Consider the following 26,193-nt stretch of genomic DNA (forward strand, 5'->3'; position numbering starts at 1 on the left):
GGTTTGCCTAGCTTCGCTTCGCCATTGACTCGTTTTTGCATATACAGAATCTATGTTAACGCGGGACGTTTCTCTCTTTCTCTCTCTGCCTCTCTCTCTCTCTCTCTCTCTTACATACACTCGATACAATCCGCATCGCAACAAAGTTTTCTGTTTTATTCTGAAAACCGAACGGTACTCCGAATAACGCGAAGAGGACGAGAAGAGATTGGAAGAAACTTTCGCGCAAAATACGCGATTTACATGACTTGGCGCGCCGTCGCTCAAAATATATTTCGCAGATAGCATTCCGTGACATTGATTATCTCGTGTATATTAGGAGATTCCGCGACGGTTCGACGGACGAGCAATCGACAAGTATTTCTTCAATGGACCGCGCAGCACCGATCGAGGATCCTATCGTCGCGCGAAGAAGAAGACGAAGTAGCAGAAGAAGAAGATTTCGGAAAAGGAGGATTAAGAAGAAATTCGATGAATCTTGTATGTATCTTTTGTCTCTTCTCGATCGGTGGAATTATCAGTCGATTCTCGGCGTGGGTCACCTTATTCTCATCTCGAGCAGTCTCCACCAAATGTTCTTTCTCCTTTCCTTTTTATCGCGAGACTTGTCCTCGATTTATATTCGTCCAGCGACGTTCCTCTTTATTTTGTAGTAGTTAACGATTATTAATAGCGAGTAGCAACAATAGCAGCAACAGCAGCAACAGCAATGGCGGCGCATTCTTCCCCGCCTTGTCCTCTTTGTCTTCAACAACAACGTCCGACAAGATAGCGTCCTGATTGCGTATCTTTCGCTGTCGAAAGACGTTCGTCGTAATACTGATTTACGCAGCTCGATTGACGAGATTGACTTATGCGCATGCGAACGTCGAGCGCAAGAACGATACGGAAACGATCGCGACAACGCGTCGTCATTATTGTTATCGTCGTCACGTCGTCAACGATCGGTCCTCCTCACTTGCCCAATCCAAATTTCATGAAGATCAGCTCCTTTCCCTTGGAGAGTATATCGCCGCCTGCGCTTGCACCCGCCATCTCGGTGAACTTCTGCATTAGGTTCGGCCCGGTGCTCTGTTGCTGCTGCTGTTGCTGTTGTTGCTGCGTTGGGTTAGGCTGCGTCTTGGACTGCGCCGTCGGTAGCACCGCCGGTATCCCTCTCATGGGCTTGTTAGCGCTTTGAGGACCGCCGACCATTCCGCCTTGCATCCCGAGACCGCCTGGTTGATTCTGCTGCGAGAACGGCTGACCCATCTGACCCATTTGCTGCTGTGGTTGCGATTGTTGAAACTGTTGCGACGATTGCTGCGAGTACCCTTGATTCGGCTGTTGCTGCTGCTGCTGGTACGGCTGATTCGGTTGTTGCTGGTACGGCTGATTCGGCTGTTGCTGGTACGGCTGATTCATTTGCTGTTGGCCTTGATAGTCCTGCTGCTGGAGATGCTGGCCCGGACCCTGCATACCCGGCATGTTACTACCAGCGACCCGATTGACCACGCCGCCCCTCCCCTTCCCCTAAAAAACAAAGAGATATGGTTAATTCGATCTTTTTTTCCTCTTGTCAATAATTGTCATCTTGCTTTCCTGTTTTGCTGACGTCCAATCGCTAATAAAGACGAAACGAATAAACCGTGTCTATTTTTTTTCGCCTAACTCAACGCGCGCTCTATCATTACTTCCGCTAGTGTCACTTCTGCGATGCTATTCTTCTATCATTCCGAAGATTCTACAGTTCGCTAACGCAAACAAATTGTCGGCAATTCGAAAGACATATGCGATGATTTCTGTTTTACATAATGGTGAAAATTAATTGACGAAATCCTGTGAGTGCATGTGTTGAGATAAAAAAACATAACATAAAGATAGAAACTTTATAAAGATTTTTATGTTTTATTTCCAATCCGTCCTCTTGCTTATAGTGTTGTGTTAGTGTTAGCGTAGGACATTCATGATGACTTATCGAGGCGCAAGGTACGTTTTCTTTTCTTTTATTTTTTAACTGCAATGATTTTTATTATTAAAATGACGAGAGATCAAATAAGACGAATGCTACGGCATGCTGCACGATTTAAAGCGTTTCACATAACATACGAAAATACATTGACATGAGCACACGTAGCTCGCGTGTCACGTGTCACGTCCGGCACGCGTGCTTCGCAATAAAGTACGACTCGTACTTGTACTTGTAAAAAGAAGAACACATACTACTAAGTAAAATGCAAAAATACTGACTCAAATAGTCGTCAGATTTCTCTAATCAAAAATACGAATTTCCTAATCGACTTTGCGAATTCTTTTCAGTCCACATTGCATAAAATTAATAAAATTCTCAAAAAATTTACTTGACCTTCTGAAATAATCAAAATCCCTCTTTTCATATCGTAGACATATATTATATATATATCTTGCAATATATTTTGCATTCATGCAAAGAATTGAAGATCATTCAATATTTATAGTAAAGATAGAATCGCGAGTTAAAGCTGACAGCGAAGCACAGAAAGCGACATGTAATAAAAAATGCATAAAAATACGAGACCATATAATTTTTTGTCAAGCTCCAGTCTCTATAACTCAATCCGATATCTATATTTTATCTATATGCAAAAAGTAAATCAAACAAAAAATATTCTGTCGATTCATCACATCCTAAACAGACAATGCAAACGTAACGAGAAAATATTGATTCGCTCTAGAATTTCGCAGTGTTCTCAATAACAAAAAATTCGAGTTTTCCTCTCCCCATTTCTCTTCGAAAGGAAAATTAGCAACTTGTGGTCACGCGTGGAAAAACGACTTGTCGATCACGGACAGTCGTTGAACGTGGAAACCTCGGTGTACCTCAGGAACAAGCGCACAAAAAGTGTGGATAAAAAGCACACACGTTTGACAAAAAGCACACGAGAAAGAGAGAGAGATATATATATAGAAAGAGATAGAGAGTAAGCGCACGAAGAAATTCACGGAAGAGGAGCGGGCTCACCTGTTGCTGAAGGTGGGGCTGTACGGGACCTTGCTGATGGGCACCCATGACACCGCCGCCGGGTGGCAAGTGACTGGGCCCATGCTGATAGGACGTGGTTACGGTCGTGTAGCTGTGGTGATTCGCTTGTTGATAGGCTAGATGCGGTGGATTGTTTTGATGTTGTAGTTGATGTTGTTGGTTGTTCATTAGTGATGGTGGTGGTGGTTGTTGTAGTTGTCTAGAGTCTAAGTGACAGACAGGGACAGACACAGGCACAATGCAGGCATCTAGCAACAGAGAAGAGAACAGAACCGTGTTGTCATTCATGGCGCATTTATCTCTTACTTTTCTTGTCTTTTCTTTTCTTCTCTATTTTTTTAAATCTCTTTTCCTTCGAGTCGATCGAGCATGCCGGAGTATTTGTTATTCCGAAAAGCCGCGAGACAGATCGTCCCGAGACGAGATCGATAGATCATTCGAACAATTCGGCGAAGAGTCCCGGAATTACTTGGCGAGGTCTCGTAAGTCACGCGAGTCTCAACGTCGCCGTTCATTTTCCCGGTATTTCTGGACGAAAGTCGCGACCGTCTGTCGTTGTACCGTTCGTACCGTTTCGATCAATGAACAAATGGAAGATTAACGTAATCGTAAATGGCCAGCATGACAACACGACACGAACGACAATCATGTGACACGACGACCATCGATCAGTTCAGGCACACAGAAACAGATCATGTCGGTATAAAGTAAACTGTTATATATCACAGCGACATGATCGTGTGTATATAATCAGTCGATTAAATATATATATAGTGTAAATATATAATATATACGTATGTATATAATATAGACAGAGAGAATAGGACAGATACGTAGAGTAATAGTAACAGAGGCAGATAGTGCCCGGAGAGAAAAAAAAATATATGTATATAAAATATACGTATACACGTAATTGTAATCATATATACGTATATAAAAAATACATATATATGTTAGATATATACTTATATAATAGAAGACATTGAAAGCAGCTTGGTGTTTTATATTGCATATATATATAATATATATATAATCTATCGTCGTGTGTATGACAGCACGTGTTTTCGACGGACGTTCACCAAATTCACTTTATATATACATGTGACGCGGAGAATTTCTATCGGTGTGATACTTGGTAATAACGTTTGACGATCGTGGTAACAGTTAACAGAATAACATGACGTTGTTGAATGCCTACGAGAGCGTGGGTATCGGATGTATACACTGCTGGTGAAGAAACCGGCGTGCGTGTGAAGCGACACAACGAGGCCCCTCTCGTCGAGGGGCACGTGTAAGGCGTGTCGGACACGCGGTTTGCACACTTTGCTCCAAAATAATTCCATCTAATTATACGCCGCATGCTCATTCGGCTCGAATTGCATATCGATTCGAACTCGCCAGATTGCGCAACGCTAACAATTAATATATCAGTGTGTGGCCCTTCTGCCTGTCGTCTGGCACACATCTGGTTTCGTGTCTTGTGTTGCTTGACGCTTGCATTTCCGTTTTTTTTTTCGCCCACACCGACGCGACGGTATCGCTTATACTTATCGATTGTATCTCAATCATGAAACGATCTAACTGCACGTATCTTTTCATCTGACTGTGTGCTTCAAACACTGAAATAATGCGTCGCGTCGCGTCGGTGTGAAAACGTACGTCAACAACCCCTCGAGCCAGTTTCAACATCCCGTTTGGTTCGAATCGCAAGGAGATTGAATCTCACTGACACGCGAAAATCTCTAGCTTACAGAAAAAAAAACCAATTCCTTTTCTTAACAATTTGGCAGTTTGCGTTTTTTGCATTGCGCTGCGGATGCTGCGTTACATCAAAACACTCACTCGTGGTGATTGGGAAACAGTATCAATGTACATACGGAGGAAAGGAATTTGGCTGTCAAAGCAAAACCGTTATTACTGCGATGCGACAATGCTTTCATTATCAAAAGCAGTTAGAATTGACATTAAAGCGAAATTTATTCTCTTTTGATAAAATGGAAAAATCTCGCCGAGTGAATTTATTTGCGAAAACAAATTAAAAAATACAAATAAATACAGTAAAAAAAATTAGTATTTTTAACGAATTTTTTTTTACTGTCCATATATAATAATCCGGATATGCCATAACAATGTAAAATACGTTAGACCGGCAAACTTTTTTCTCCGTGCAGAACACAGTTAATTCCGATGTTCGTTTAGGCTTGAGGAGCTATTCGTGCCCTGATAATTGGACTATAAGGAGGATTTGATGTATATGAATGGTATGTGATTGCGTGTTTACCTTTGCCACGTCGGTGACCGGCCGGGGGTGGTTCTCGAGGAGGTGGCGGTGGCCCCCTCGCGCCCGGCCCTTGGCTCTGGCCGCCAGGTCGCCTGCTACCCTGCGGCGGTTGCCCCTGATTCTGTCCGGGTGCCTCGGTAAGGAAATTACTCGGCACTAAACCGCGCACGCCGTTCAGCTCGCCCATGTAAAATCCGTCATCGTCCATGTCGCCGTAGACATATATCTCGTTTCCGGTTTGGAACGTTAATTCGACTTGCTGCAAAATTAAGGCTCAATCAATAGCAAATAATGAAAACAGCAAAAATTATTACAAATTATTATATAAACGTGCAAATGTGGCAATCAATTAACTATGGACAGTTAACGGATTTTTAAAACTCCAATTAAACATGTACCTAAGTAATAGTGAATTTTCAAATTTAGAGTATTAGGATAAAAATCTTACAGCATCAACGTTAGGAGATAATTCGTGAGGATCATAATCATAGAGAGCTATCATCTTCTTCATAGGCATGCTCGCATAAATGTCTCCCCATCTCTCGCTCTGTGCAGGTCCTCTTCTACTCGGCTGAGCTTGACCTGGTGGATCTTTAACCTCTTCCACCATGTTGTAAGGAACATATCCTCGCCTATTGCGACACTCGCCCCAGTAAAAACCATCGGCATCTTTCTCACCGTATACCTAGGATAAAAAACATTGTATAAGATTTTTATATTTCATATAATGCAGTGATTATCATTTTGCAGAGATATTAATATGAATCAAATGTGAAATTTTTAATGTACTTAGAATTCATCTAAATTTTTGTAAAACAGCTGATAATTTTTTACTTCAGAACATTTAATTTACATTTGATTTAAACTTAATTAAAATAATTTCAATAATCACAAATATTAAATGAGAATGGTGGTTGAATAAGATGCAGGAATGATATAGGATATAAGAACCTTGATGGTATCGCCTTCGGAAAATGGTAATTCCTCTTCACACGCATCTGGATTCGGTGACATAGTCGTAGGATCGTAGTCGAATAGCGCCACGAACCACCGTTGTCTCTTGTTCATTTGTTGGGCTACATTCGGTGGGTGACTCGCCCCACCTTGAGCCTGCGTTACTCGTCCACCACCACGATAAACCGGTCCCCTCCCTCTTTGAGATCCTGAGCAATATTAAAAAAAAAAATGGACATAATAACATGTGACTCGTAGATTCATTTTGTTACACTTAAGGTTGATAGATGAGTACACACAGTATAAATTCTTATTTTACGTCAAGGCTTCAGCGAGAGAATTGAGAGTCCGAAAGAGGAGAAAAGTGTCACATAAATACACATCACATTCAGGGTTTATCTTCAGAGTTATATAAACAGCAATTGTTCGAAACAATTAATTAAAATAGAAAGGAAATGAGTGTTAAATTAGAAATTGAGGCAAAGAATGCACAGAATTCCATCACAGCAACACAGTGGCCATTATATCTACCCGTTTGATCATAATAAGGATCTTGTGGTCTACTGCTGGGGCCGCCCATGCTAGGAGACCTATGTGCTCCAGGCGGGCCCTGAGGATCCATTTGCGGCCCATATCGATGATGCGGGCCGTGATGCTGTGGTGGCATTCCCCGCGATCTTCGCGTGGGATCGTCCTCCTCGCTATAATTCGCTTCGCTCGCAGAATCTTTTGTGATTTCCGGAATTCCTAGACGAGATAATTGAAAATCGCGATTAAGCATGAGTATATGGATCGAGCAGGGAAGCTTGGGTTGTACGGAAGTCATTTATTGTCGAACCCAGATTCCCTTGCTCCTTTATATTTTTGGATATTTACCCATCTGGGGGATGCTCTGTCCGGGGTAAATCTCCTTGTCGGAGAGATTCTCCTCCGTCTCGATGATAACCTGACCGTGGGCGTCTACTCTGTTGCCCACGTGTCGTCGCATGTGCGCGGGTATATTATGTCGATTTTGGCCGACAACGCCGGACATGTAGATCCCACGATTGGGATCATTCTGCTGGGGGCCCATAGTAGACTGTTGGGGCTGCCGTTGATCCATGTGTGGAAGTCCATGGGGCGGCGGCATGTGAGCGGCGGCACCACCCCGAAGCACGCTGCAGGGTATCGCTGTTGCGCAACTATCACCCGACTGACTTTCCCTGCTCTTAGTTCTGACGGTGATGTGCTTCGGGTTGAGACCCATGAGCTTGTGTATGTCGACAAGCGCGTGATCTCCGGTGGGGCTGTCAACGTCGGTGACCTTCTTACCATCGGCGTACACCGCGTAACCGGTGACGGCCGAACCGTTTAGGGCAACAGGCTGCCAGGTCACTAGCAAAGTGCCGTCCTGCGGTCCAGCCTCCACCTGAAAAATTGGATAATGTTATGCATTATTAATGCCTAGAAAATTTTTTTCTTAAGGATCGTTGACAGAAATTCCTGAAAATCTAATATCTAGTTCTGGTCGCTGAATTTTTATTCTGTTTCTGGAAAACTTCAGAATTTAACATTGCTTTCAGAATTTTTATCCTAATAAAAAAAAATTGTAGAATTGTAAGATTGAGATACAAATGTAAAGTGATTATATTATATTTATATTAACCTGGATATCGACCGGAGGATCCGGTAATCCCTTGGGCAACGTCTTAAAGTGGACGTGGCAAGCCAGGTTGTTCGCCGCCTGAGCATTTTGGTCCTCAAAATGCGTCGCCCGCAGGTTCTTCGCCTTGACGGTCACCCTGTATATCGTTGACGGAGCCAGGCCGGTGATGGTGTGCCTGTAAACGCCCGGCTTCACGGTTCTCACTTCCACGTTGTTCACGCATACGACGTGCTGATGATTGCTGTTACTAGGTAGCCAGGATATCACGGCACTAGTCGCCGTGACGTTCGATGCTTTAACGGAGGTCGGGCCCAGCGCGACGTCTTTACCGATCACCATCGTGCAAGCGGCGTCGCGCGACGTCCTTCTCGAATGCGTAACCGAACGCACGCTTATCCTGTGCGGCTGCATCAGCGAAAGAACGATTTCGAGGTAATTAAAATGGATTACACAAACAGAGATGTACATTTGACATTTTTATACAAGTCCTTTTATACAATCCTTCATTCTTATACATGCCCTGAAATCTCAGGGCTACTTAAACTTCATGTGCCAGTCTAAAAAATTTAAGACAATTAATATTTTCTATAAAAATCTTCATATCGCATATAATATCGCAGGTTCTATAAAAAAATTCATATCGCGGGTAATTATTTCTTATATTACATCATAGGTAATTGTGTAAATCGTATTAATTAATAATTATAATTATTTCAAATTAATTTTAATTTAATTAAATATTTTAATTTTATTCAAATTTCAAGTTTTTCTTTGAATTTGTAAGTTCTTTTAGGGGAATCTGATGAATAAAGATTTTTATTACGAACCCGTGTAGAATCGACTCCCTCCACCAAAGCCCTGGTCCTCTCGGTGGCCTTCACCGTGACTTTCAGCACGCCGTCCACGTAGACGTGGTAAGACTCGAGTTGATGTGTGTTGTCGGGAGCGGTCCATCCAATCAGCACGCTCTTGTTGAGTTGCCGTTCGAGCGTGAGGTGCTGCGGCGCCGGAACTAGGTCCGAAAACATGTAGACTTCTTCAGGAGGAAAAGACAAAGACAAAGCCTAGCTGTAGCTAAGGATCTCTCACTATTGTCTATCTCTCTAAGCCAGCCTAAATCCAGCCAACACTTAACACAGTGCAACGATTCAGTTTTCTGTGTTCCCCATTTTATTTTGTGACTATTCGCTCCGTGAAAACCGGTTCAGGCTTGGACGTTTTATCGTGTGACAGTGTGACGTGTATAGACGTCTTAATCCAAATTAACAACATGCAACAAATAAGGCAAAGGAAGGAGCCACAGAAACACGCTGAGGATTTGGTATTGTTTCTTAAGGTATTTCACATTGAATTGAACATACATGCATACACATCGAACAGAATCGACAAATTGTGGAAGCAAGATTTTCTCTGGAGAAAAAATTTTTAGTTGCGTCACAGATCGCGTTATTTTGGTTTAACGTGTATAGTTGTCGGAAAAACGTTTCAAACACATCACTGAAAGCGGATTAACTTTTCTAGAGATGATCCAAGTACCATATATATCTACATATTTACTGGATTACGGACGTAGATTTAATATACATTACATTCTCTAATTCAGAGTTAAAGACATGCGTCATGCAACGTTTTGTAGATCAATGAATTGTTAAAGAGTACTAACCTGGTGGTTCCTGCTCATCCTCCTCCGCGATATTGTCGAGTTCCGCATAAGCGGATAATTCTGCTTGACGATTCCGGTTCCCTTCTTCCAACGCGGCTAATTCTAAATCAATATCTTGCAGATAGCACTAAAATAGATCAAATTAAAATTATTATTATCATCTATACAATTAACGTTCTCTAAATAAAATTTTGATAATATTCTTATTTTCTTCTGATTATTTTCATACATCAATACTATCGTATTTTCAAACATTAATACTATTCTTAATCCTATTTATCGCAAAGATATAAATGCAGGTAGAACACAAATATAAACGCGTTGGCTCGCCAAGTACCTCGTTAGCTCTCATATTGCTCACTTGAGGGATATTCGTCGAGACGGAATCGTCTACGTCCCTGAGGCCGAGAACGGCTTGATGGAATTCCAGAAGATCGTCGCCGATCAATTTCTGCACGAAGTTGGCCGGCACCAGACCGCGTCTACCGTCGAGCGTTTCCGCATCCAGGAACCCGTCTTCATCAGGCTGGCCCCAGACCAGGAGGTAATCGCCACCCTGGACCGGTAGTTCCGCTTCCGGATTCGCGTTCGGTGAGTGTTGGAACGGCTCGTAGCTGAAGCGAGCTATGTAAACGTAACATCTGCCCTTGCCGGGCACGTCCAGCATATCCACTTGACCTTCGGGTACAATGTCGTCGGTGTTAGTCAATCGGTCCAGGGGATTCGTCAGTATACTTGTAGGGATCTTCGGCATTTGCCTAGGACCCCCCAAAAAATGGTGGCCGGTCGCGGTACCGGGCGCGGTCGGCGAACTGGCGCGCAAGCTCTGCTGGATCTGCTGGATAATCGCCTGCGTCTGAAGCTGACTTGCCTGCGACTGGGCGGAGAATTGCTGCATCGCTTGTAGAGGATCGCCTATTGCTTGTAACAGACCTCCCGAACTAGTACCTGCACAGGCACGTGTTATTATCAGAAAATTCATTTGAATAATGCTACGACTCATTTTTTTAAAGTCGGAAAAAAATTTAATTTATTCTTTACCTTCTTAAAAGTATTATACTAAAGATTAATCTTTCAATGATGTGTGTTAATGCGATTCTGACCTGAGCTTACGCCCGGCGTCCCGAAAGCGTTGGTCCCGACGGTAGTGGAGTATGTCGTTCCACTGGTGGCGAAAGTGCTCTGACCGCTGGAGAAAGGAAGAACAGACTGGGGTACGCTCGTGAGTCCGAGAGTGGAATGATAGGACGTGGGATACAGCGGCAACGAGGGCAGCGTCGTCTGCGGAATGTTCGTCTGCGACATAGTATAATTGTGATGCGGCAACTGGGTGTTGTAGCTGGTCGCGCCTGTGCTGTAAGTTCCATTTGGATGCGAGGCCATGGACAAACTAGGATATGTCGTTGCCTGTGCGTGAGACAAATCAATCATTGTGAAATTTATAGCCAGCTTAATCTTCTTCGTAATTTTCAATGTTTTACTTTTAACGATATTACGATAAAACTAAAATTAGAAATGTACTCGTCATAAAAGATTGCAACACTTGAATCAACGTTAATTTATAACTGTTGGAAACTATTCTAGATAAATATTTCGTAAACTGGGTGCTAAAAACAGTGCCATCCGTTCTATCTATAGGCCTCCAAGAATTCATTACTTCGTTTACCTGCTTATAAGAAAGTAATCATAATTGAATAATTGACGACATACCTGTTGACTCCCATTCAACTGATAATTCTGGGCAGTCTGGACAGGCTGTGTATAGTGAGGTATCACGCTCTGGCTGGCCGATGTCAGGTACGTAGTCGAGGCCGGATGCTGCTGCTGCTGCTGCGGTTGCTGCTGTTGCTGAAGCGGTTGCTGATACGTTTGCGTATGTGGATAGCTCTCCTGATACTGATTGCTTCCGAAGTGTGAGGTGTGCGTTTGTTGCTGCTGTTTCTGTTGGGATGGTAGGGCGCTTTGAGAATGGGAACTCGACAACTCGTGCGGTTGCGATTGTTGCTGGTACTGTTGAATTTTCTGCTGGAAAGCGGGCTGCGACTGACTGCTGGAGAGTGACGGTGCTGGCGGGATCGGCTCGCTGTAGTGATATGGTGGTCCATTCGGCGTCAGTGGAGGACAACCAGGCATCATCGGCGTTAATGGCATTGGTGAACCTGCGTACTGTTCGAGAAAGAGAGAAAAGTTCTTATCAATAATCAGCAAACACATCAGAGGGAGAGAGTACTAGTACAAATTGCGACAAGAAAGTTAATTATTTAAATAATTAGTCTTGTTCAAATTAATGTTAAATTTCTCTCAATCTTTTCGTATAAAAATTAGTGAGAAAGATTGTGTAACATTGTATAATATTACGTAAACGTACGTGACCCATCTGGGTAGGTATCCCGAGGTTGAGGGCGTGTGGATGAGGTGGATGTTGATGCTGACCGAGGTTGGGAAGATTCTCTGAGCTGGACCTAAGGATGCTCTGCGTAGCCGAGGGTTGCTGCGTGGTTATCGCGCTCCGCGTGTGGTCCAATTCGTGCAAAATTCTGCCGCTAAATTTATTTTGATTAATAAAAAATCCGTGCGATTCACTTACAAAAGTCATACGTAGTTAAAACAACTGACGCCTTTACAAATAATGTTTACGCAAACGCCTTTATACTTAAATATATGTATAGAGTATGTGAGGAACGTCAACTGTGTCACGCTGACGAGTTTGCAAAGCCAATTTGTCTCGATTAAAAAAATCCGTTTTGTCGATCCGCGTACCTATTGTCCTGCTCGATCTTGGCGATGATTCTATCAATCTCGGAGCAGGTTGGCGGCCAAGTCGACGTCGGGACGCTCGTGGACGTGACGTGACTTATAACCGGTCCCCTACTGCGTGCACGTGACAAACTGGTCAGCTCCAGCGACAGCTCCTCGTGCCTCACCATCTGCAGCTCGATTTTCTTCTCAAGCTCTCGGATCTTGGACTGCAACGCCTCGATCGATTCCGGGCCCTGATAGCGTCCTGCTATCTTCTCCCGCAGCTGGTTCTGTGCGTCCGCATGCTGCCTCTCCAGCTCCGCTCGTAGGGCTTCCGTCTCCCGCATTTTCTGAAAGAATCGATCGTATGATTAACGTCATAAATAAATTTGTCAATATCCGACACAAATAAGACACATTCTTCGGCGCGTGATCGACGTTATGCGGTAGTCGTTACGTAGACACGACAGCGATTTGCTAAGGTTGCGCCGATATCTCGATTAATAGCTGTTTATACAGACGATTTATTGCTCCGAATCACGCAGTAAAATTTTATACGAAATGGATGTTTATGTATTTTTATAAATGTTTGATACTAAAAATAAAATTTAATTGCAACGTACACTCCGTATGCTGTGGTAAATATGAGGCAACTCCACATTACACAGGAGTTTTATAATAAGATTTTAATATAATTTCACAGAGTTATCTAACGTTTCACACAGAGAGTGGAAATAACGGATAAAGAAAGAAATCGGTTCGATTTCTAATTTTGCGGTCGCGAGACTTTGTTTTTAATAACCCGGAGCGACGTGTAGTTGGATACGCGACAAGAATGTCACGTTTGAAATGAAGGGGCCGGGCTTTTGTGCTTCGATTGCCCGGAAGGTGCGCGCAACGGATCTCCATTATATACAATCTAGCTGTAGAAATCTCTCGTCGAAAAAAAAAAACGATATCAAGAAAACAAGAGGATAATACCGATAGATGACATTCTCTTTGACATGTCCCCTTTAATAGCTTCTTTATAATTAGCCGGCAATTATGGCCGTGACGCCGCGCCGATCGCTTTATAAACAGTAAAACTGCTTACCACTTCGCGAAATTAATTGGCTCAATTATCGCGATTGCGGTAGATTGAACTTCGGTCAGGTCAGTATTAATTTCCCGCGTACACAGATTTCTGGGGTCCGCTTCGAAGCGCGCTCGCGGCGTACAAGGGACATAAATTTCGGTCGTTAACGAAGTTTGAGCGGTTTATTTTACGCGTGGCGAAGCCGCGAATTAAAGTTCCCTCGAGAACGAGCAATCATTACCGGAACGCATTAATAACAACTTTTGTTTTTCGTATTACGTGCGCTTTATCGAATATCGGCGAGCGCGGCGCGCCGAGAATGAAAGAGAGCTTTTCACGAGCCGCAGTTCATTGTCGATGGTTTACACGTAACTTTCGCGCGCTCACGTGTATATTGGTACATGTGTATATGTATGTATTGATTACACGCACATTACCTTTTCCACATAAATCTGTTTAATTTCAAGGACTTTCGATTCGCGACAAAGTGCACGCACGTGTGTTTCGCACATTCATTAATATCGCTTCGCAGGATCTTTAATTTTTGACAACTGCAAAATATCTCACAAGATGCTTTTTCCGCAAATTCAGAATAACTCAGTTTTCCCTAATGTAAAAAGCAACACGCAAAAGTCTCACCTGAAAACATTTAAAAAAGAAGAAAATAAAAATGGTCGTTAAAACATTTTTCACTATCTTGGAGATTGTATTTAATAAAAAATTAAATAATTATCAATAATACACAAACGAGTAGAAGTAACATTTTCCAAACTGCGTACGAAGGTAATTAATTAAATCCAGATAACAAATTCTTAAGATAAACATTTAAAAAATAGAAAAGGCACGCGCGCGCGCAAAATTGTTTTATTACTCATCGCTGATAACGCTCACCTCCAGGATGGATTCGAGAACGACTGCGTCCTGCATGTTGGTGGTTCTCGTGGAGGCGGTAGCCCCGACAGCGGATCCGGTACCGTGCAGCTGCGGAGCCTGAGGTGCCGTGGAAGCGCCACCTCCAACACCACAGCACTGCAACATCCCTGAAGTCTGAGACCCTCGCCAGTCTTTATCGCGGCCGGTCTCCCTATCGATCTAGCGTGTGTGTCTAGGAGCTATCTTAATTAATTGGGCGGCCTTTGCGCGGCCCGCCGAGCCGCGCCGCGCACCGCACGACGTTCCCACACACACGCCTAACAGTGCGGCTCTATCGTAGTGCAAAAGGGGACACTTATTTCTCCCATCACGTGCGTACCCTGCCTCGGGAACGAGCCGGGACTTGGTCTCGTAGCACTCTCGGGAAACGGGGGGACCTCGCGTTTAAGGGGGACCAGCGTTCTTTCGCATCGGATCGCAGGCTGATTCGCAGTTAGATATGGGGTCATCCTAGGACAAAACGCACGTATGCAGAATATTTTTTTTTAATCGTTAATAAGTGGCTCTCTCTGACCACGCCTCTTACATTTTCAGATTCCGGAAATAAAATGGATATTTAATGAGAATGAAATTATTGACGTGCTCGTTAATTATAAATCTATAATACAAAATGCGAGGAATGTATGTCGTCAGCCAAATATAGCGTGAATTAGGTTGCATCGATTTGGCCCTTCATTTGATAAAGTTGCTTTCAAGCATAGCCCGATTTTCTTATCTTGCTTATCCATTTTACGTGCTGCCGTTAAACCAGACATCTTTTTGACGCGCTGCGTAAGGCTCTCCGCAAGTCTTCGTCCAATTCAAAGAAGAACAAAAAGATTATTAATTTAAAGACCATATTTTGTTGTAATAAAAAAAAATCTTTTCTCAGCTCGATTCTATGTCAAATAAAGGGCAACTCCGTGATTCGACTATCGCGCTATTAAGCCTAGGACTCAAGGGTTGTTAAGCCGCTAGATTTACTGCGAGAGTTCCCTGTTAAGTGAGAAAGTCAATCGGCGCCGATTATTGGCAACAGGTATTGGCGCGAGGAATTCGATCGAGTTCGTAATCCGCCTGTAGAAATTCTCGCTCCGGTTTGCCGGACTTCATGGTCGACGATCGCTCGTCGCCGTCGCCCACAATGAGCCCAACCGACCGCGAACACGTATGTAACTTTAACACCGGCGGCACAGCCAGGGAGTATTAACTACAGGGCAACTACGAGTTGTACAGTCGCTCTCGTGCGATATTTCGTGTCGACACGTCGCGTGCGGCCAAGTGCCCGATCGTGGTTTCCACGCGAAAAACTTGCCGCGATTGAGCCCCACACATGCACACAGGCACGCATACCCACGCATGCACCCGCACGCATACGCCGCGCTTGTCACAGAATCTCGTTAACGTGTATGTTGCGATCGAGCGACACGTGCCTCGTTCGAGGCTTCAGTTAGCGATTTACGCGCATCGCCGAGTTTCACGCCCTCGTCCCGTCGTCTCTGCGTCTGTGCACCGAGATAAAAGCGCACAGCAAGCGCATCCGGCTAACTCTTTCCCCCTTTCTTCCTATCTCCACGATCATCAGAGATCAAACGTGAGTGCTTTTTTTTTTACTGCGACACTCCAATTGTCGTCAGTCATCTACGTTTGTCGCGCGAACGCGGAAGAGAACAGTGCCGCTCCGACCTGCGTTACCCTCCAGAAGACTAGAGCAAGAACTCTTTACGTATATTTTTAATTAAATGTCACGCAGTTGGAGAAAACTTATATCGGCAAAGATATACCGAATCGATGTAAGATAACTTAGCGAAAGTTAAATTGTTTGCATTATAAACTCAAACATTCGTTATATCGACAGGATTAAACGCGATAATTGACGTAAGAGCGTGTTGTAAAAATCACTCGCGCACATTGTATAATTGACAATGAAGTGCAAAGAGAAAAACATCTCTCGCTAGGCGCGAGCCTCTCATTTTTCTTTTCTTTCATTGCCTTCCTATTAATGCGATTGGCAACTCCCTCGGGTACGCTTCCATTCCCTGATGCTATTTAATTGCCGTGCATGTTCCCGCTCTTTGTTTCTCTTTCTCCCGACACTAACGAACACAGTGAAAGCGAGACGATCAGGAAATTATCCGCCTTTCTGCCGCGCAAGTTCATGCGTTGACGGACAATCAGCGACGTAACAATGTGCACAGAAGGAATGAAATGCGATAAAACAGGCTACGATACGAGCCGAAGAATCGATATAGTATCCCGAAATAGCCGAGTAGTAAAAACAGAACTTTCCGCCGCGTGCATACGGAATTAAAAAAAAATAAAAGAGAACAAATATATCGCGGATATGTATTATGCAAATATTTGTCGTTAGGCTGAGCGTATACAGTTCCGTGAGAAGAAATATGTGAAATCTTTAGAAAACCGATAGAAAAACCGTTCCCGACCCCTCTATCCACGCATCGCGAGAGTTAATGCTAGACTCCTATATTAGTGCCGAATTATCGATTTTATTCCGCCGCACGCGGTTCAGCTCTCGCAGCTTAGGTAAATACATCTTATCGCTGTTACTTTATGGCTACTTTGTTCCTCGCGGCGCGGAACTCTTCCCGCTTGTTAACCCTTTGACTGCCGATATACTTCCGAATGATATATAACGAATGATCGTCGAACGTGAACCGGCTGAATTCTACATTTAAATTGGAAATGTTCACGTTGAGTCTATAAATAATTATGTAAACAATACATCAGTAGAATGCAGAATAAAAGAGATATATTGTTGAAAAAGATTTCAGAGTTTTCATTAGCGAGACTTGCAGAGAGAACAATTTGCGATCAATTGTCATTTATACGTGTTAAGAGATTTAACACTTGAATGGATATTCATTAGGTTCGCAAGAGAATTTATTTCGCAGATGTAAAAGTTCTTACACAATTCTTTTGTAGGGTAAAACATTCCGATTAAATTACACGACGATCTCGGACCGTTTTGAGTTAAGACGAGAATTTCTTTCGCTGAGAACGGATTCTTTGATACTTCTGGATGCTTAGTTTAACGAAGAGCACGGAAATCGCCGCGGGAAATCGATATCATAAAATTTCATGGGTCTGATAACAACACGGAACGTAACGAAAGCTGTGGAAATAGATAAAAGCAATCTCGTTGCGATGAAGCAACTGAACGTGTGAATGGAAAGTAATGTGCGGAATACGGGCAACGAAAGAAGACTAGCGAGATAGATTGAGAGAAGCGGAGGCAGCGATAAGGAGATCTATCAAGACGAGGGAAGTCCTACCGGGTGCTGGCTGATGACCAATTCGATCCAAGATGCAGACGAGAAGTGCTACGCAAGCAGTTGGATCGGGCGATATCGAGGAACACCTCGATGGCGGACGAGATAGCGACTGATACACGAAGATAAACGGGCGGAAATGAGCACTCTGGCAAAACCCGAAAGTGGAGGAGTGCAAAGAAGTCTCGTTTGACCGCCCTTCGAAGAAGAAACGGAAAGAGAAGGAGAAAGAGGTTCTGATAAAATACTACACTTCCGGCCACTGAAAGCCAGCTCTTGACGATGATTCGGAAGGCGAATTCACCTCCGGAATACTCTTAGCACTCTTTGACGCTCGACGTGCGGCTCGGAATTGAGCCTCGTGCAATCAAATCGACAGTCAAGACGACGTCAAGGAAGGAACGGCGGTGGCGAGGGGTTGGAGGAAAGACGCGCGATTGTAACGGGGAACGAAGGTACACCAGAGACCCACGGAACGACTTTCCCCGGCGGGGGCACGACTCGAGTGGCCACGGCACTGCTTATTGATCTCACTAAAGGGCGAAAGGTACGTAGCGTACATGTGAACCCGGTGCGCGCCGGACACCACTGCACGTCGGGCACGTAGTGCAACCACTGTCGTAAGCAGCAGCGGTGACGGCAACGACGACGGCGGTGGTGGTGGCGGTGGCGGTGGCGGTGGCGGCGGCGACACCACCGACACTCCACGATTATCGTCCGCCATACTGGTCCGTCGTCCCGGTGCCGCTGCCGCCGCAGCCGTCGTCGTCGCCGCTGGCCACTCTCATCCCCATCACTGACACTCTTCCGCTACGGACTGTCACTGTGAGCCCCGACACGTTGAGATTGACGAGATTGACAGGGTTGACCGGATCGGACAGGCAAAGGGCTCACTCCCGGGAGTACGTTTCGCGCGAATTATACGTTCGGAGGTGCCGCCTGCGACGTTCCGCTCGCGTCCGCGGCACTCGCTCGCTCGTCGCGTCTCCTGGTGTCTCGAACATCGGACGTCGCAGACCGGCTGTCGAGCGGCTAATCGAGTTTTCCTTTCGCACTCCCGTTCGCACTCTTCATCAGACACTCCTCTCTGTCGCTCGTTCTCTCGCTCTCTTTCTCTCTCTCTCTTTCTAGCTCTCACCCTCACCCTCGCACCGGACTTGCATCAGCTTCCACTCTACCTCCTCGTCGACGCGACACTTACGATGACCGAATCGAAGGGATTGTGGCAGGCCAGGGCTGCTGCTGCTGATGAGCGAACTCTCCTCGGTACTCGCCAAGCTTTTTCACTCGGCTATCATCCCGTACAACCCCCAAGATCTGCTCGGCCGTGGAAGGCAGGCAGGGCTGCTGGAGTCGGGGGTAGGGGGTGATGGTGATGGTCGCTTGCCGCTGTCGGGGGCGGGGGGTGACGGGTGGGGGTACAACGGCCCGTGTGGGGCGGAGGTGTACCCCCGTACGGCGTACAAGCGGACGGCAAGTGCACGGGGGTGGTCGAGGAGAGGGTAGATGCGCGCACCAGGATGCGAGAAGCGTCGTAGGGGCGGTTGGAGAAGCGACAGGGGACCGGCGGGGGCGAGGGCAGGGGCTCCCGTCACCGCCAGATATGGGTCACTCGGCGATCGATGCCGATATAGAGTCGCTGTATCGCCGGCGTCCGTCGCTCACGATCTCCCCTTACATCACGTCTCGCTCGCTCTCGAGTCGCGATCTGGGGGAATGGAAAGTGGTCCCCTCTCGCCTACGTCGCGGGGACGCGCGTCAGCTCGACCGCTCGCCGGCGCGGCGCGTTCGTTCGCGACATTATCATCGGCGACGGGGGGCGACGCGGCGTTAAAGGGGGGTTCGATCGACCGTGCCAAACATGGCGGCATTCACCACCCTAGTAGCCGATACCCTGGAAGTCTAGTGACTTGGCGAAATGGTTCGCGTCGCGGCTACATGGGGGTGTAGTTTTCACAAAAGACCAATCAATACGCAAGAGGTGATCCTACGATATCTCTACTCTCTCTCTCCCTCTCATTGTCACTCTCTTTCCCTCCGCTCTCTCTCTCGCTTTCTGTTTCTCCCTCTCTCACACTCTCTCTCCCCCAAACTATCCCGCCACTGACTCTTTCCAACCCCCGTCTGCTCTCCCTCTCCTTCGCCTCCCTTTCCTCCACCTACATCTATTTCATTTATCTAGCTCTGTTCCACGACTCCCTTCTATTCGTTTCATTCTAACTCGTCGTGCTTTCTCCTCTCGCGCGATTTTTCTCATGGACGAATGGCCAATGTAGAATGACACGAAGGCAGGAGGGGGTAGATTCGCGAAGATTCGGAGAAATAGTCCAATTTTAACGCGGCGTCGCCTGTTAATGCACGCACGCCTGTCCAAAATTTCCTGGTGCGGGAGAGACGACAGTACCTTCCTCGCGGTCTAAAACGATCTTGCCGTATCACCAGGAACGTAACAACTTCGCCCATGTAGAGATTCTGAGTATGCTTCATGCCAGTCGAAAATTTCGTAAGATGATTGCGCGACTGCCGATCGCATCAATCAACGCATAAATGCAAAGGTTCTGCGTCATGCCTGCGTCTCGTTTAACTTTAATAATTTACAACAGATAAAATAGTTTTAGATATTTTAATTAACTCATAAAAGAATATCGTTATTAATTGTAAGTCAATGATAGCATGCAGTTAATGATGGAGAAATAAGGAAGTGGGAGCCTTGGCACACTGCCACGCAGACTAATTAGAATGCAATTTCCTTCAGTTACGTTCCTGCTGTCGTTAAAAGAATTATGTGTACTCAAGTAAATAATAGTCTCAACAGTTATGCTTCCGATCGCAGATTAAATTAATTCACGTGTGAGCTATTCGAGATAAATAGTTTCGCTGTGTGTACGATACGGCGAAAAAAATCGGACGCGTTGCGACGCTGATGGTTCGCCACTGCGATTCAGGACTCGACATAATGCTGCGCAGGCGTCCGTTGACGTCATCGGGTCTAAGGCACGGGGTGTTATACGCTTATCAATGAACGTACGACGCCTACGGCGAGTACCTGTTCTCCAGCCAGCGCAGCACCGGCGAACACACCCTCCGCCGATCCTCCCTTACTCACCGGCCTTGCGACCGCGTGCCCTACGTGCTCATTCTCGTCGGTAGCCTTGCGCTACCTGATCGCCGTTCATCGGCCAGGTGTACTTACTGGGAGCGAGAGATGAAAGCTGATGCTGCGATACCCCACGACCCATTTTCTCACGAACGCGTAACACGAGGTCTAGCCGAAACGCAGACGGATAGAAATATCTTACCCGGGTTTTTTTTTTTAACTTTTTAACAACTACTAATTGTCACAAATTAAAATTTTATCTTGAAGTTAAAATATTCAGAAAACATTATCTCTGAATTTCTTTTTCTTCTGAAGACTGTCTTCTGAAACCGTTTTCAAAGTTATATAATATGTTAATGTTAAATTAAATAATCAATATTGAGATTCGTGTACACTTATACAGAGTTGAACATTAGTTTTCCATTTGCATGATTTTGTCTTACAAGATTGTGCAACACAGCAAATTCTTTTCTAATAGCCGCTCGCTGCATAACTGCATTTTCCCCATTGAGTAATTCGAAGCTCTAATCGATCGTCGGACCGCGCGATTCGCCTTCAATCAAACGAGCTGCATCAGCGTCGCTTCGTCATCAGTTCAAACGTTTACTATTAATTAACATCGTATAAGATATATTGTATTCTTTTTTTTTTTTTACGTGGAGAAATCTACTACTGGCCATTCGACCGATAGCCCTCTCTTGCGGGAGGGGGAAGACCCCATCGCCTCCGTGATAGGCGAAGAGAGTGCCGGATTTTTACCGGCTAAAACTCCACGATGGTCCTGGGGGAGTCCCGGGAAACGCTGTGATTCTTCCGATGCTCCCCCGGAGATATATTGTATCCTCAATAAAGGATAAACAGAAGATACTGTTTTCTTCCAAATTTAATAATATGATTCAAAATTAGTATTTCCATAGCAATTCTTATAAAAACAATTTGTAAGAATAAATAAGAAATAGTTGTCATGATTACGTGGACACTAAGAAATTACTTACAGTTTCCAGTTTATATCTGCCGATCTCGACACACGCTTTCGCTTTCACATTTTTCACTCTCCATGGTTCTCGGTGATTATACCAGTTATCATGGTCCCGGACTCCAACATGCGAGTTGCATTACAGGAAATTTCTCTCGAGTTACAATCTGTAAACAAAATGCCCTTCAAAATATTCATTTGCTGGAAATGAAGCTATTTTCGATCTAAGATACTTTTTAGGCAAATTTCAACTGTTTCTCTCCTCTAAAAAAAAAAAAAAAAAATATATATATATATATATATATATATATATAAACAAGTAAGGTCGTGAATCTCTTTCTCTGGCAGCAAAAAAACATCTCTATTCTTAATTAAGGGAATACCTCTATTATTAAGTCTGGGTCTGTTGTTGCTGAACTGGCTGCGCTAGTTTAGAGTGGCATTATCTTTTTCCTTCCAATGTGTGGAGTAAAAAAGATGAACTCTGAATTAGTGCAGCCAGTTCAACAATAGAAAACAGACCCTATAATCTCGTCATATCAGCTCTAATCTTTCTTTACGGTGACCGTTTATATTAACATCGCTTCTCTTGCATGCCATTTACTTACATAACATCACAACGCAACCGGTTTTAACATATGTAAGAGGGGGATATTTTCCTTATGCGCGGGCCACTACAATATCCGATGCAACCGACGGCGCGAGTTAGAGCACGAATTGCAGTTGCCCACGGTGTGTTCGCCGAACGTATACTCCGCTCAGTGCTCGAACGCGCGTATTTCTGTCGAGTACGATTAACTGTTTAGTTACGTAAATAAAACATATAGATCATCTTAAAAGTATATATTTTTTTTACGCTGAGTATATTTTTAAACGCGACTTAAAATAGTCTATAGTCTATATTGGAAAACAAGCAAACTATAATTGTAGAAGCGTACGTAAATCGAACGTTATTAAAAAACTTTCTTGAAAAATAAAAAGAAAATTGGATTCTGTGCAACAAGTATCGTGATTAATCAATCTTGGAGAAGAAAACGGTTTCAAGCACGATCTTTGACGACGTTTCTTGATTATCTTCAGGTATTCGATTTTTTTTTTTAAATCGACAACAAAAAAAAATCGTTTTTGTAATTCTTGTGACTAGAATTAGAATCATGAAGGTATATTAAAGTTATTTTGTGTCTTGTATTTACGTTTTTTAATTTCCATTCGTAAAATTTCTGTTCATGTTAAAACCGTTCAATCGAAAGTCATCGTTACATGTACATATATCCAATTGTGTGAATAATGCACATATATATGAATTCAATACTCTACTGTTAGAACATATGAAACGCACATTAATTTATGCTGGCGACACCCGCTATATAGAGATCGATACGTCAATATAAATATACGCGATACTGTCGCGAGTATCGTTGCGCACGCACATCTTTTGTTCCCTAATCTAATCTAATCTAATCCCAACATATACAATATTTTTGAATGTGAGATACAATTTTGAGAGTGTTAAAAACAATTTTAGTTTTAATCCGAATGCCGAGAACGCGCAACAGTAATTACTGTAACGCCATTCGAGCGAGATTACATACCAGCTATTCGCGAGTGACGGTTCTTACGTTTGCGGTGAAAGTTTCATTATACGCGGGAAACCTATATGGACCGCATTTCAGCTCCACTTGACTTTTATACACTCTGGTTTTTGCGAACTTTTCATCGTATTATTATCTCGCGTGTTTACGTTCAGAAGTGCTTTTAATTTTGATAGATCGTTTCTTCCCCCCCTAAAAAAACATTTAACGAGATTATTATACAGTTGTTATCTTATCTTAATACCGATTTTTTATAGGATGAAGTTTGGCCACACGATCGATGATTCGCGGAAGGAATACCCGGAAATCACGGACGAGCTTTTGGAGGATTTGCAAAAATGGGCGAAAGAACGAGGCCTCCCCAGAATTCCCGATGAGCAATTGGCATTATTCGCGCATAGTTGTTACTTTGATGTGGAGGCCACAAAACGATGCATGAACGTTTATTATAGGATGCGAGCCACGGTTCCGGAATTTTTTAGCGACAGGGATCCCAGTCTGGACTATCTACAACGTTCTTTGAAAGCCTTGTAAGCACTTATCAACACCTCTTAAATAATCTTCGTTCAACTAAACGTTAAGTAACGTGAAAGGAAAGCTTTGTTTCGCAAGTAAAAGAAAATTTTGTCTCGCGTCGCGCGTGTATGGTCCTCACGTCACGAATATAAGAAATCGCGGGAATAATTCGAAAAAAACCGACAAAAAACCTTTATAATATACATTTATGCGGATTGAGCTCATCGATTCGACACAAACATCTTAACAAAAACATGTTATTCAATATGATTTCACTCCGATAATTTCAACACGGATGCCAAACGATTTCTGCCTCGATCGATCCTTCTTTTTCTCTTTAAATTCCTTCACGCCCTTCATTTCACACCGTGCGTACAAATTGCGCGTCTGCCATTGGACCTTACGCTTAATACGGCCGCATTAAGTATCTTTATCGCTGTAATTTTTCCGCGTCACGCTACTACGGCGCAAAATCCACTTGGTATCGAGAAAGAGCCTTCCACTTTTGCGTCCTTGACTTTTCGATTCCGAAAATTCAGTTCTTACAAAAACAGATAAATTTTGTCTCATCTGTCTACGACTGTCCATTTCTGTCATTTTCTTTTTATGCAATGTATTAAAAGTATTAAAAAAAAGATCAACTTTTAACTGTGCTGTAGGGAATTTGTGATGCTTCCCAAGCCTGATAAAAATGGTAACCGGATAATTTTTCATCGCCTGGCGGATTCGCGGCCGTCCAAGTACGTATTCAACGACGGCGTCAAGCTGCTGATGATGTCCGTCGACGCGAGCCTCTACAGGAACGGTTGTTCGGCGGGATACATATTTCTTTTCGACATGGCCGGCGTGCGACTTGGTCACCTGACCAGACTGTCGATAAACAGCATCCGCAAGTTCTTCGAGTACCTTCAAGAAGGCATGCCGGTGAGGCTCAAAGCCATGCACGTGCTGAACGCGGTCTGGTTCATGGACAAGGTGCTTGCGCTCATCAGGCCGTTCATGAAGCGAGAGCTTTACGAAATGGTAATTTGATTTCCCAACGGAGTGTGATTCAACATGATGAAATCTGACAAATCATCCTGCATTATGAACGTATTCTCTACGAGGTGCAATCGCTAGATTCTAATTTTTGCGGCTGCCGACTTTTTTAATTTAACTTTGTGAATTAGCTTTGATCAAACTCGAACCGATCGGGATTGTACGAGTTGAAAACTAGATTCATACATGCGTTTACATACGTGCCATGAATACACATTTCTGCGCACTGACATTAAGAGGATACGTTGACATTTCTGGCCTCGTGCATCCGGCAGGCGGTCACGCCAGCGGTTGATTTTAACTTTCGTCACTCCGTAGCTTCATCTTTACACGGGTGACGTCTCCGACGTGTATCCACATGTACCGCCCGAGTGTCTACCGAAGGACTTTGGTGGGGAATTGGACTGTGTTGCAAATCTTCATAGTAAGTACATATTGCGCAATGGCAAATAGCACCGATATATCGGCAACGACATGTTTTACTGCATAAAAGAATTCGGTTTATTATTAGAACTAACTTTGTCGGTCGCAAACCGACAAATAATTAATATTGATCGTTTTAATTTGCAGAAGCGCACTGCATGAAGTTGGATCAATTGCAGAAATATTTCCGGGAGGAGGAAGCGCTGTTTCGTAATTATTCGCCTGACAATATGACGAGTCCCAAAATTATGTCGGACACTATCGAGGATCTAAAAAATTGTCACAACGGCGATGACGGCTGATGCCCAATCTTACGTTAAAAAAAAATAACGTTAGTTGGTTGGTGCATAATGTAACAAATAGCGTAAGACACTTATCGTATGATGTACAGTTAAATAAAGATACAATCGCGTGGCGTCATTACCGCTTTCTAATTCTCATGCGTGACTTCTCGCAGATAATCGCGTCCTTGACTCCAAAGAGATGCTATCTGCTCCTTATCCTCCGTATTCCTTTCTTTTTCATCAATTGAAATTAAATGTGTGCATCAAGAAGAATGAAGGATTTTTCAAGTCCTTTTTTAAGAAATTTAAAATAAATGTGTCAGAGAAACCTAAATAAAGATCTCTTGTGAATAGAATTCCAAAATATTATCAGGGCAAACCATTTTGTTCTGCAACCTACTTCTCTACTACTTCTCAATAAAACAAATTAATTTTGTCTTAAATTTTAAGTTAAAATGTGTGGAGTAACTTGGCTAAATAAACTTTGTAAGAAGAGAAAAATAAAGAAATACGTAAGATTTCCTGTTCTCAAATACAGCGCTTCGAGACAAATTCCCTTTCTTTGATCAAATAATACACAATTGGATATCATAAATTAATGAAAGTAACCGTAAAATTTATAATAGACGTAATAACGTCGTCTAAACGGCTTCAAATATCGATAAAAGTACCTCCGAAACCAATTTCAAAATATGACTCTTGAAAAA

General features: G+C 43.8%; 2 protein-coding genes across 13 annotated transcripts; one reads left to right on the forward strand and one right to left on the reverse strand.

The window, feature by feature from the left end:
* Nucleotides 1–6: 6 nt before the first annotated feature.
* On the reverse strand, nt 7–18,845 carry LOC112453601 (RIMS-binding protein 2). 10 transcript variants are annotated; one of them, XM_025014436.1, is made up of 17 exons: nt 18,762–18,845; nt 14,250–14,387; nt 12,305–12,633; nt 11,913–12,087; nt 11,255–11,710; nt 10,648–10,951; nt 9,906–10,492; nt 9,545–9,671; nt 8,709–8,917; nt 7,882–8,286; nt 7,113–7,644; nt 6,768–6,983; nt 6,234–6,445; nt 5,731–5,967; nt 5,283–5,541; nt 2,981–3,249; nt 7–1,512 (listed from the first exon to the last, which is right to left on the reverse strand). In XM_025014436.1, exons 2-17 carry the CDS (start codon nt 14,283–14,285, stop codon nt 955–957), a joined length of 4,911 nt encoding a protein of 1,636 aa, XP_024870204.1. In that variant the 5' UTR covers nt 14,286–14,387; nt 18,762–18,845; the 3' UTR covers nt 7–954. The 10 variants fall into 10 exon arrangements, with proteins under 10 accessions (XP_024870204.1, XP_024870202.1, XP_024870207.1 ...); XM_025014434.1 differs by having other exon boundaries at nt 14,250–14,405; nt 18,762–18,822; XM_025014439.1 differs by having other exon boundaries at nt 2,981–3,117; nt 14,250–14,463; nt 18,762–18,819.
* Nucleotides 18,750–25,622, forward strand: LOC112453603 (alpha-tocopherol transfer protein-like). Of its 3 annotated transcripts, none has more exons than XM_025014444.1 (5): nt 18,750–18,826; nt 23,483–23,755; nt 24,401–24,764; nt 25,098–25,203; nt 25,350–25,622. In XM_025014444.1, the coding sequence occupies exons 2-5, from the start codon at nt 23,484–23,486 to the stop codon at nt 25,502–25,504; spliced, it is 897 nt and encodes a 298-aa protein (XP_024870212.1). In that variant the 5' UTR covers nt 18,750–18,826; nt 23,483; the 3' UTR covers nt 25,505–25,622. The 3 variants fall into 3 exon arrangements, with proteins under 3 accessions (XP_024870212.1, XP_024870211.1, XP_024870210.1); XM_025014443.1 differs by lacking the exon at nt 18,750–18,826 and adding an exon at nt 22,372–22,713; XM_025014442.1 differs by lacking the exon at nt 18,750–18,826 and adding an exon at nt 23,152–23,331.
* Nucleotides 25,623–26,193: the final 571 nt, after the last annotated feature.

The sequence above is a fragment of the Temnothorax curvispinosus genome, unplaced genomic scaffold, assembly GCF_003070985.1.
Source record: "Temnothorax curvispinosus isolate PA1 unplaced genomic scaffold, ASM307098v1 QBEX01004532.1, whole genome shotgun sequence".
NCBI lineage: Eukaryota > Metazoa > Arthropoda > Insecta > Hymenoptera > Formicidae > Temnothorax > Temnothorax curvispinosus.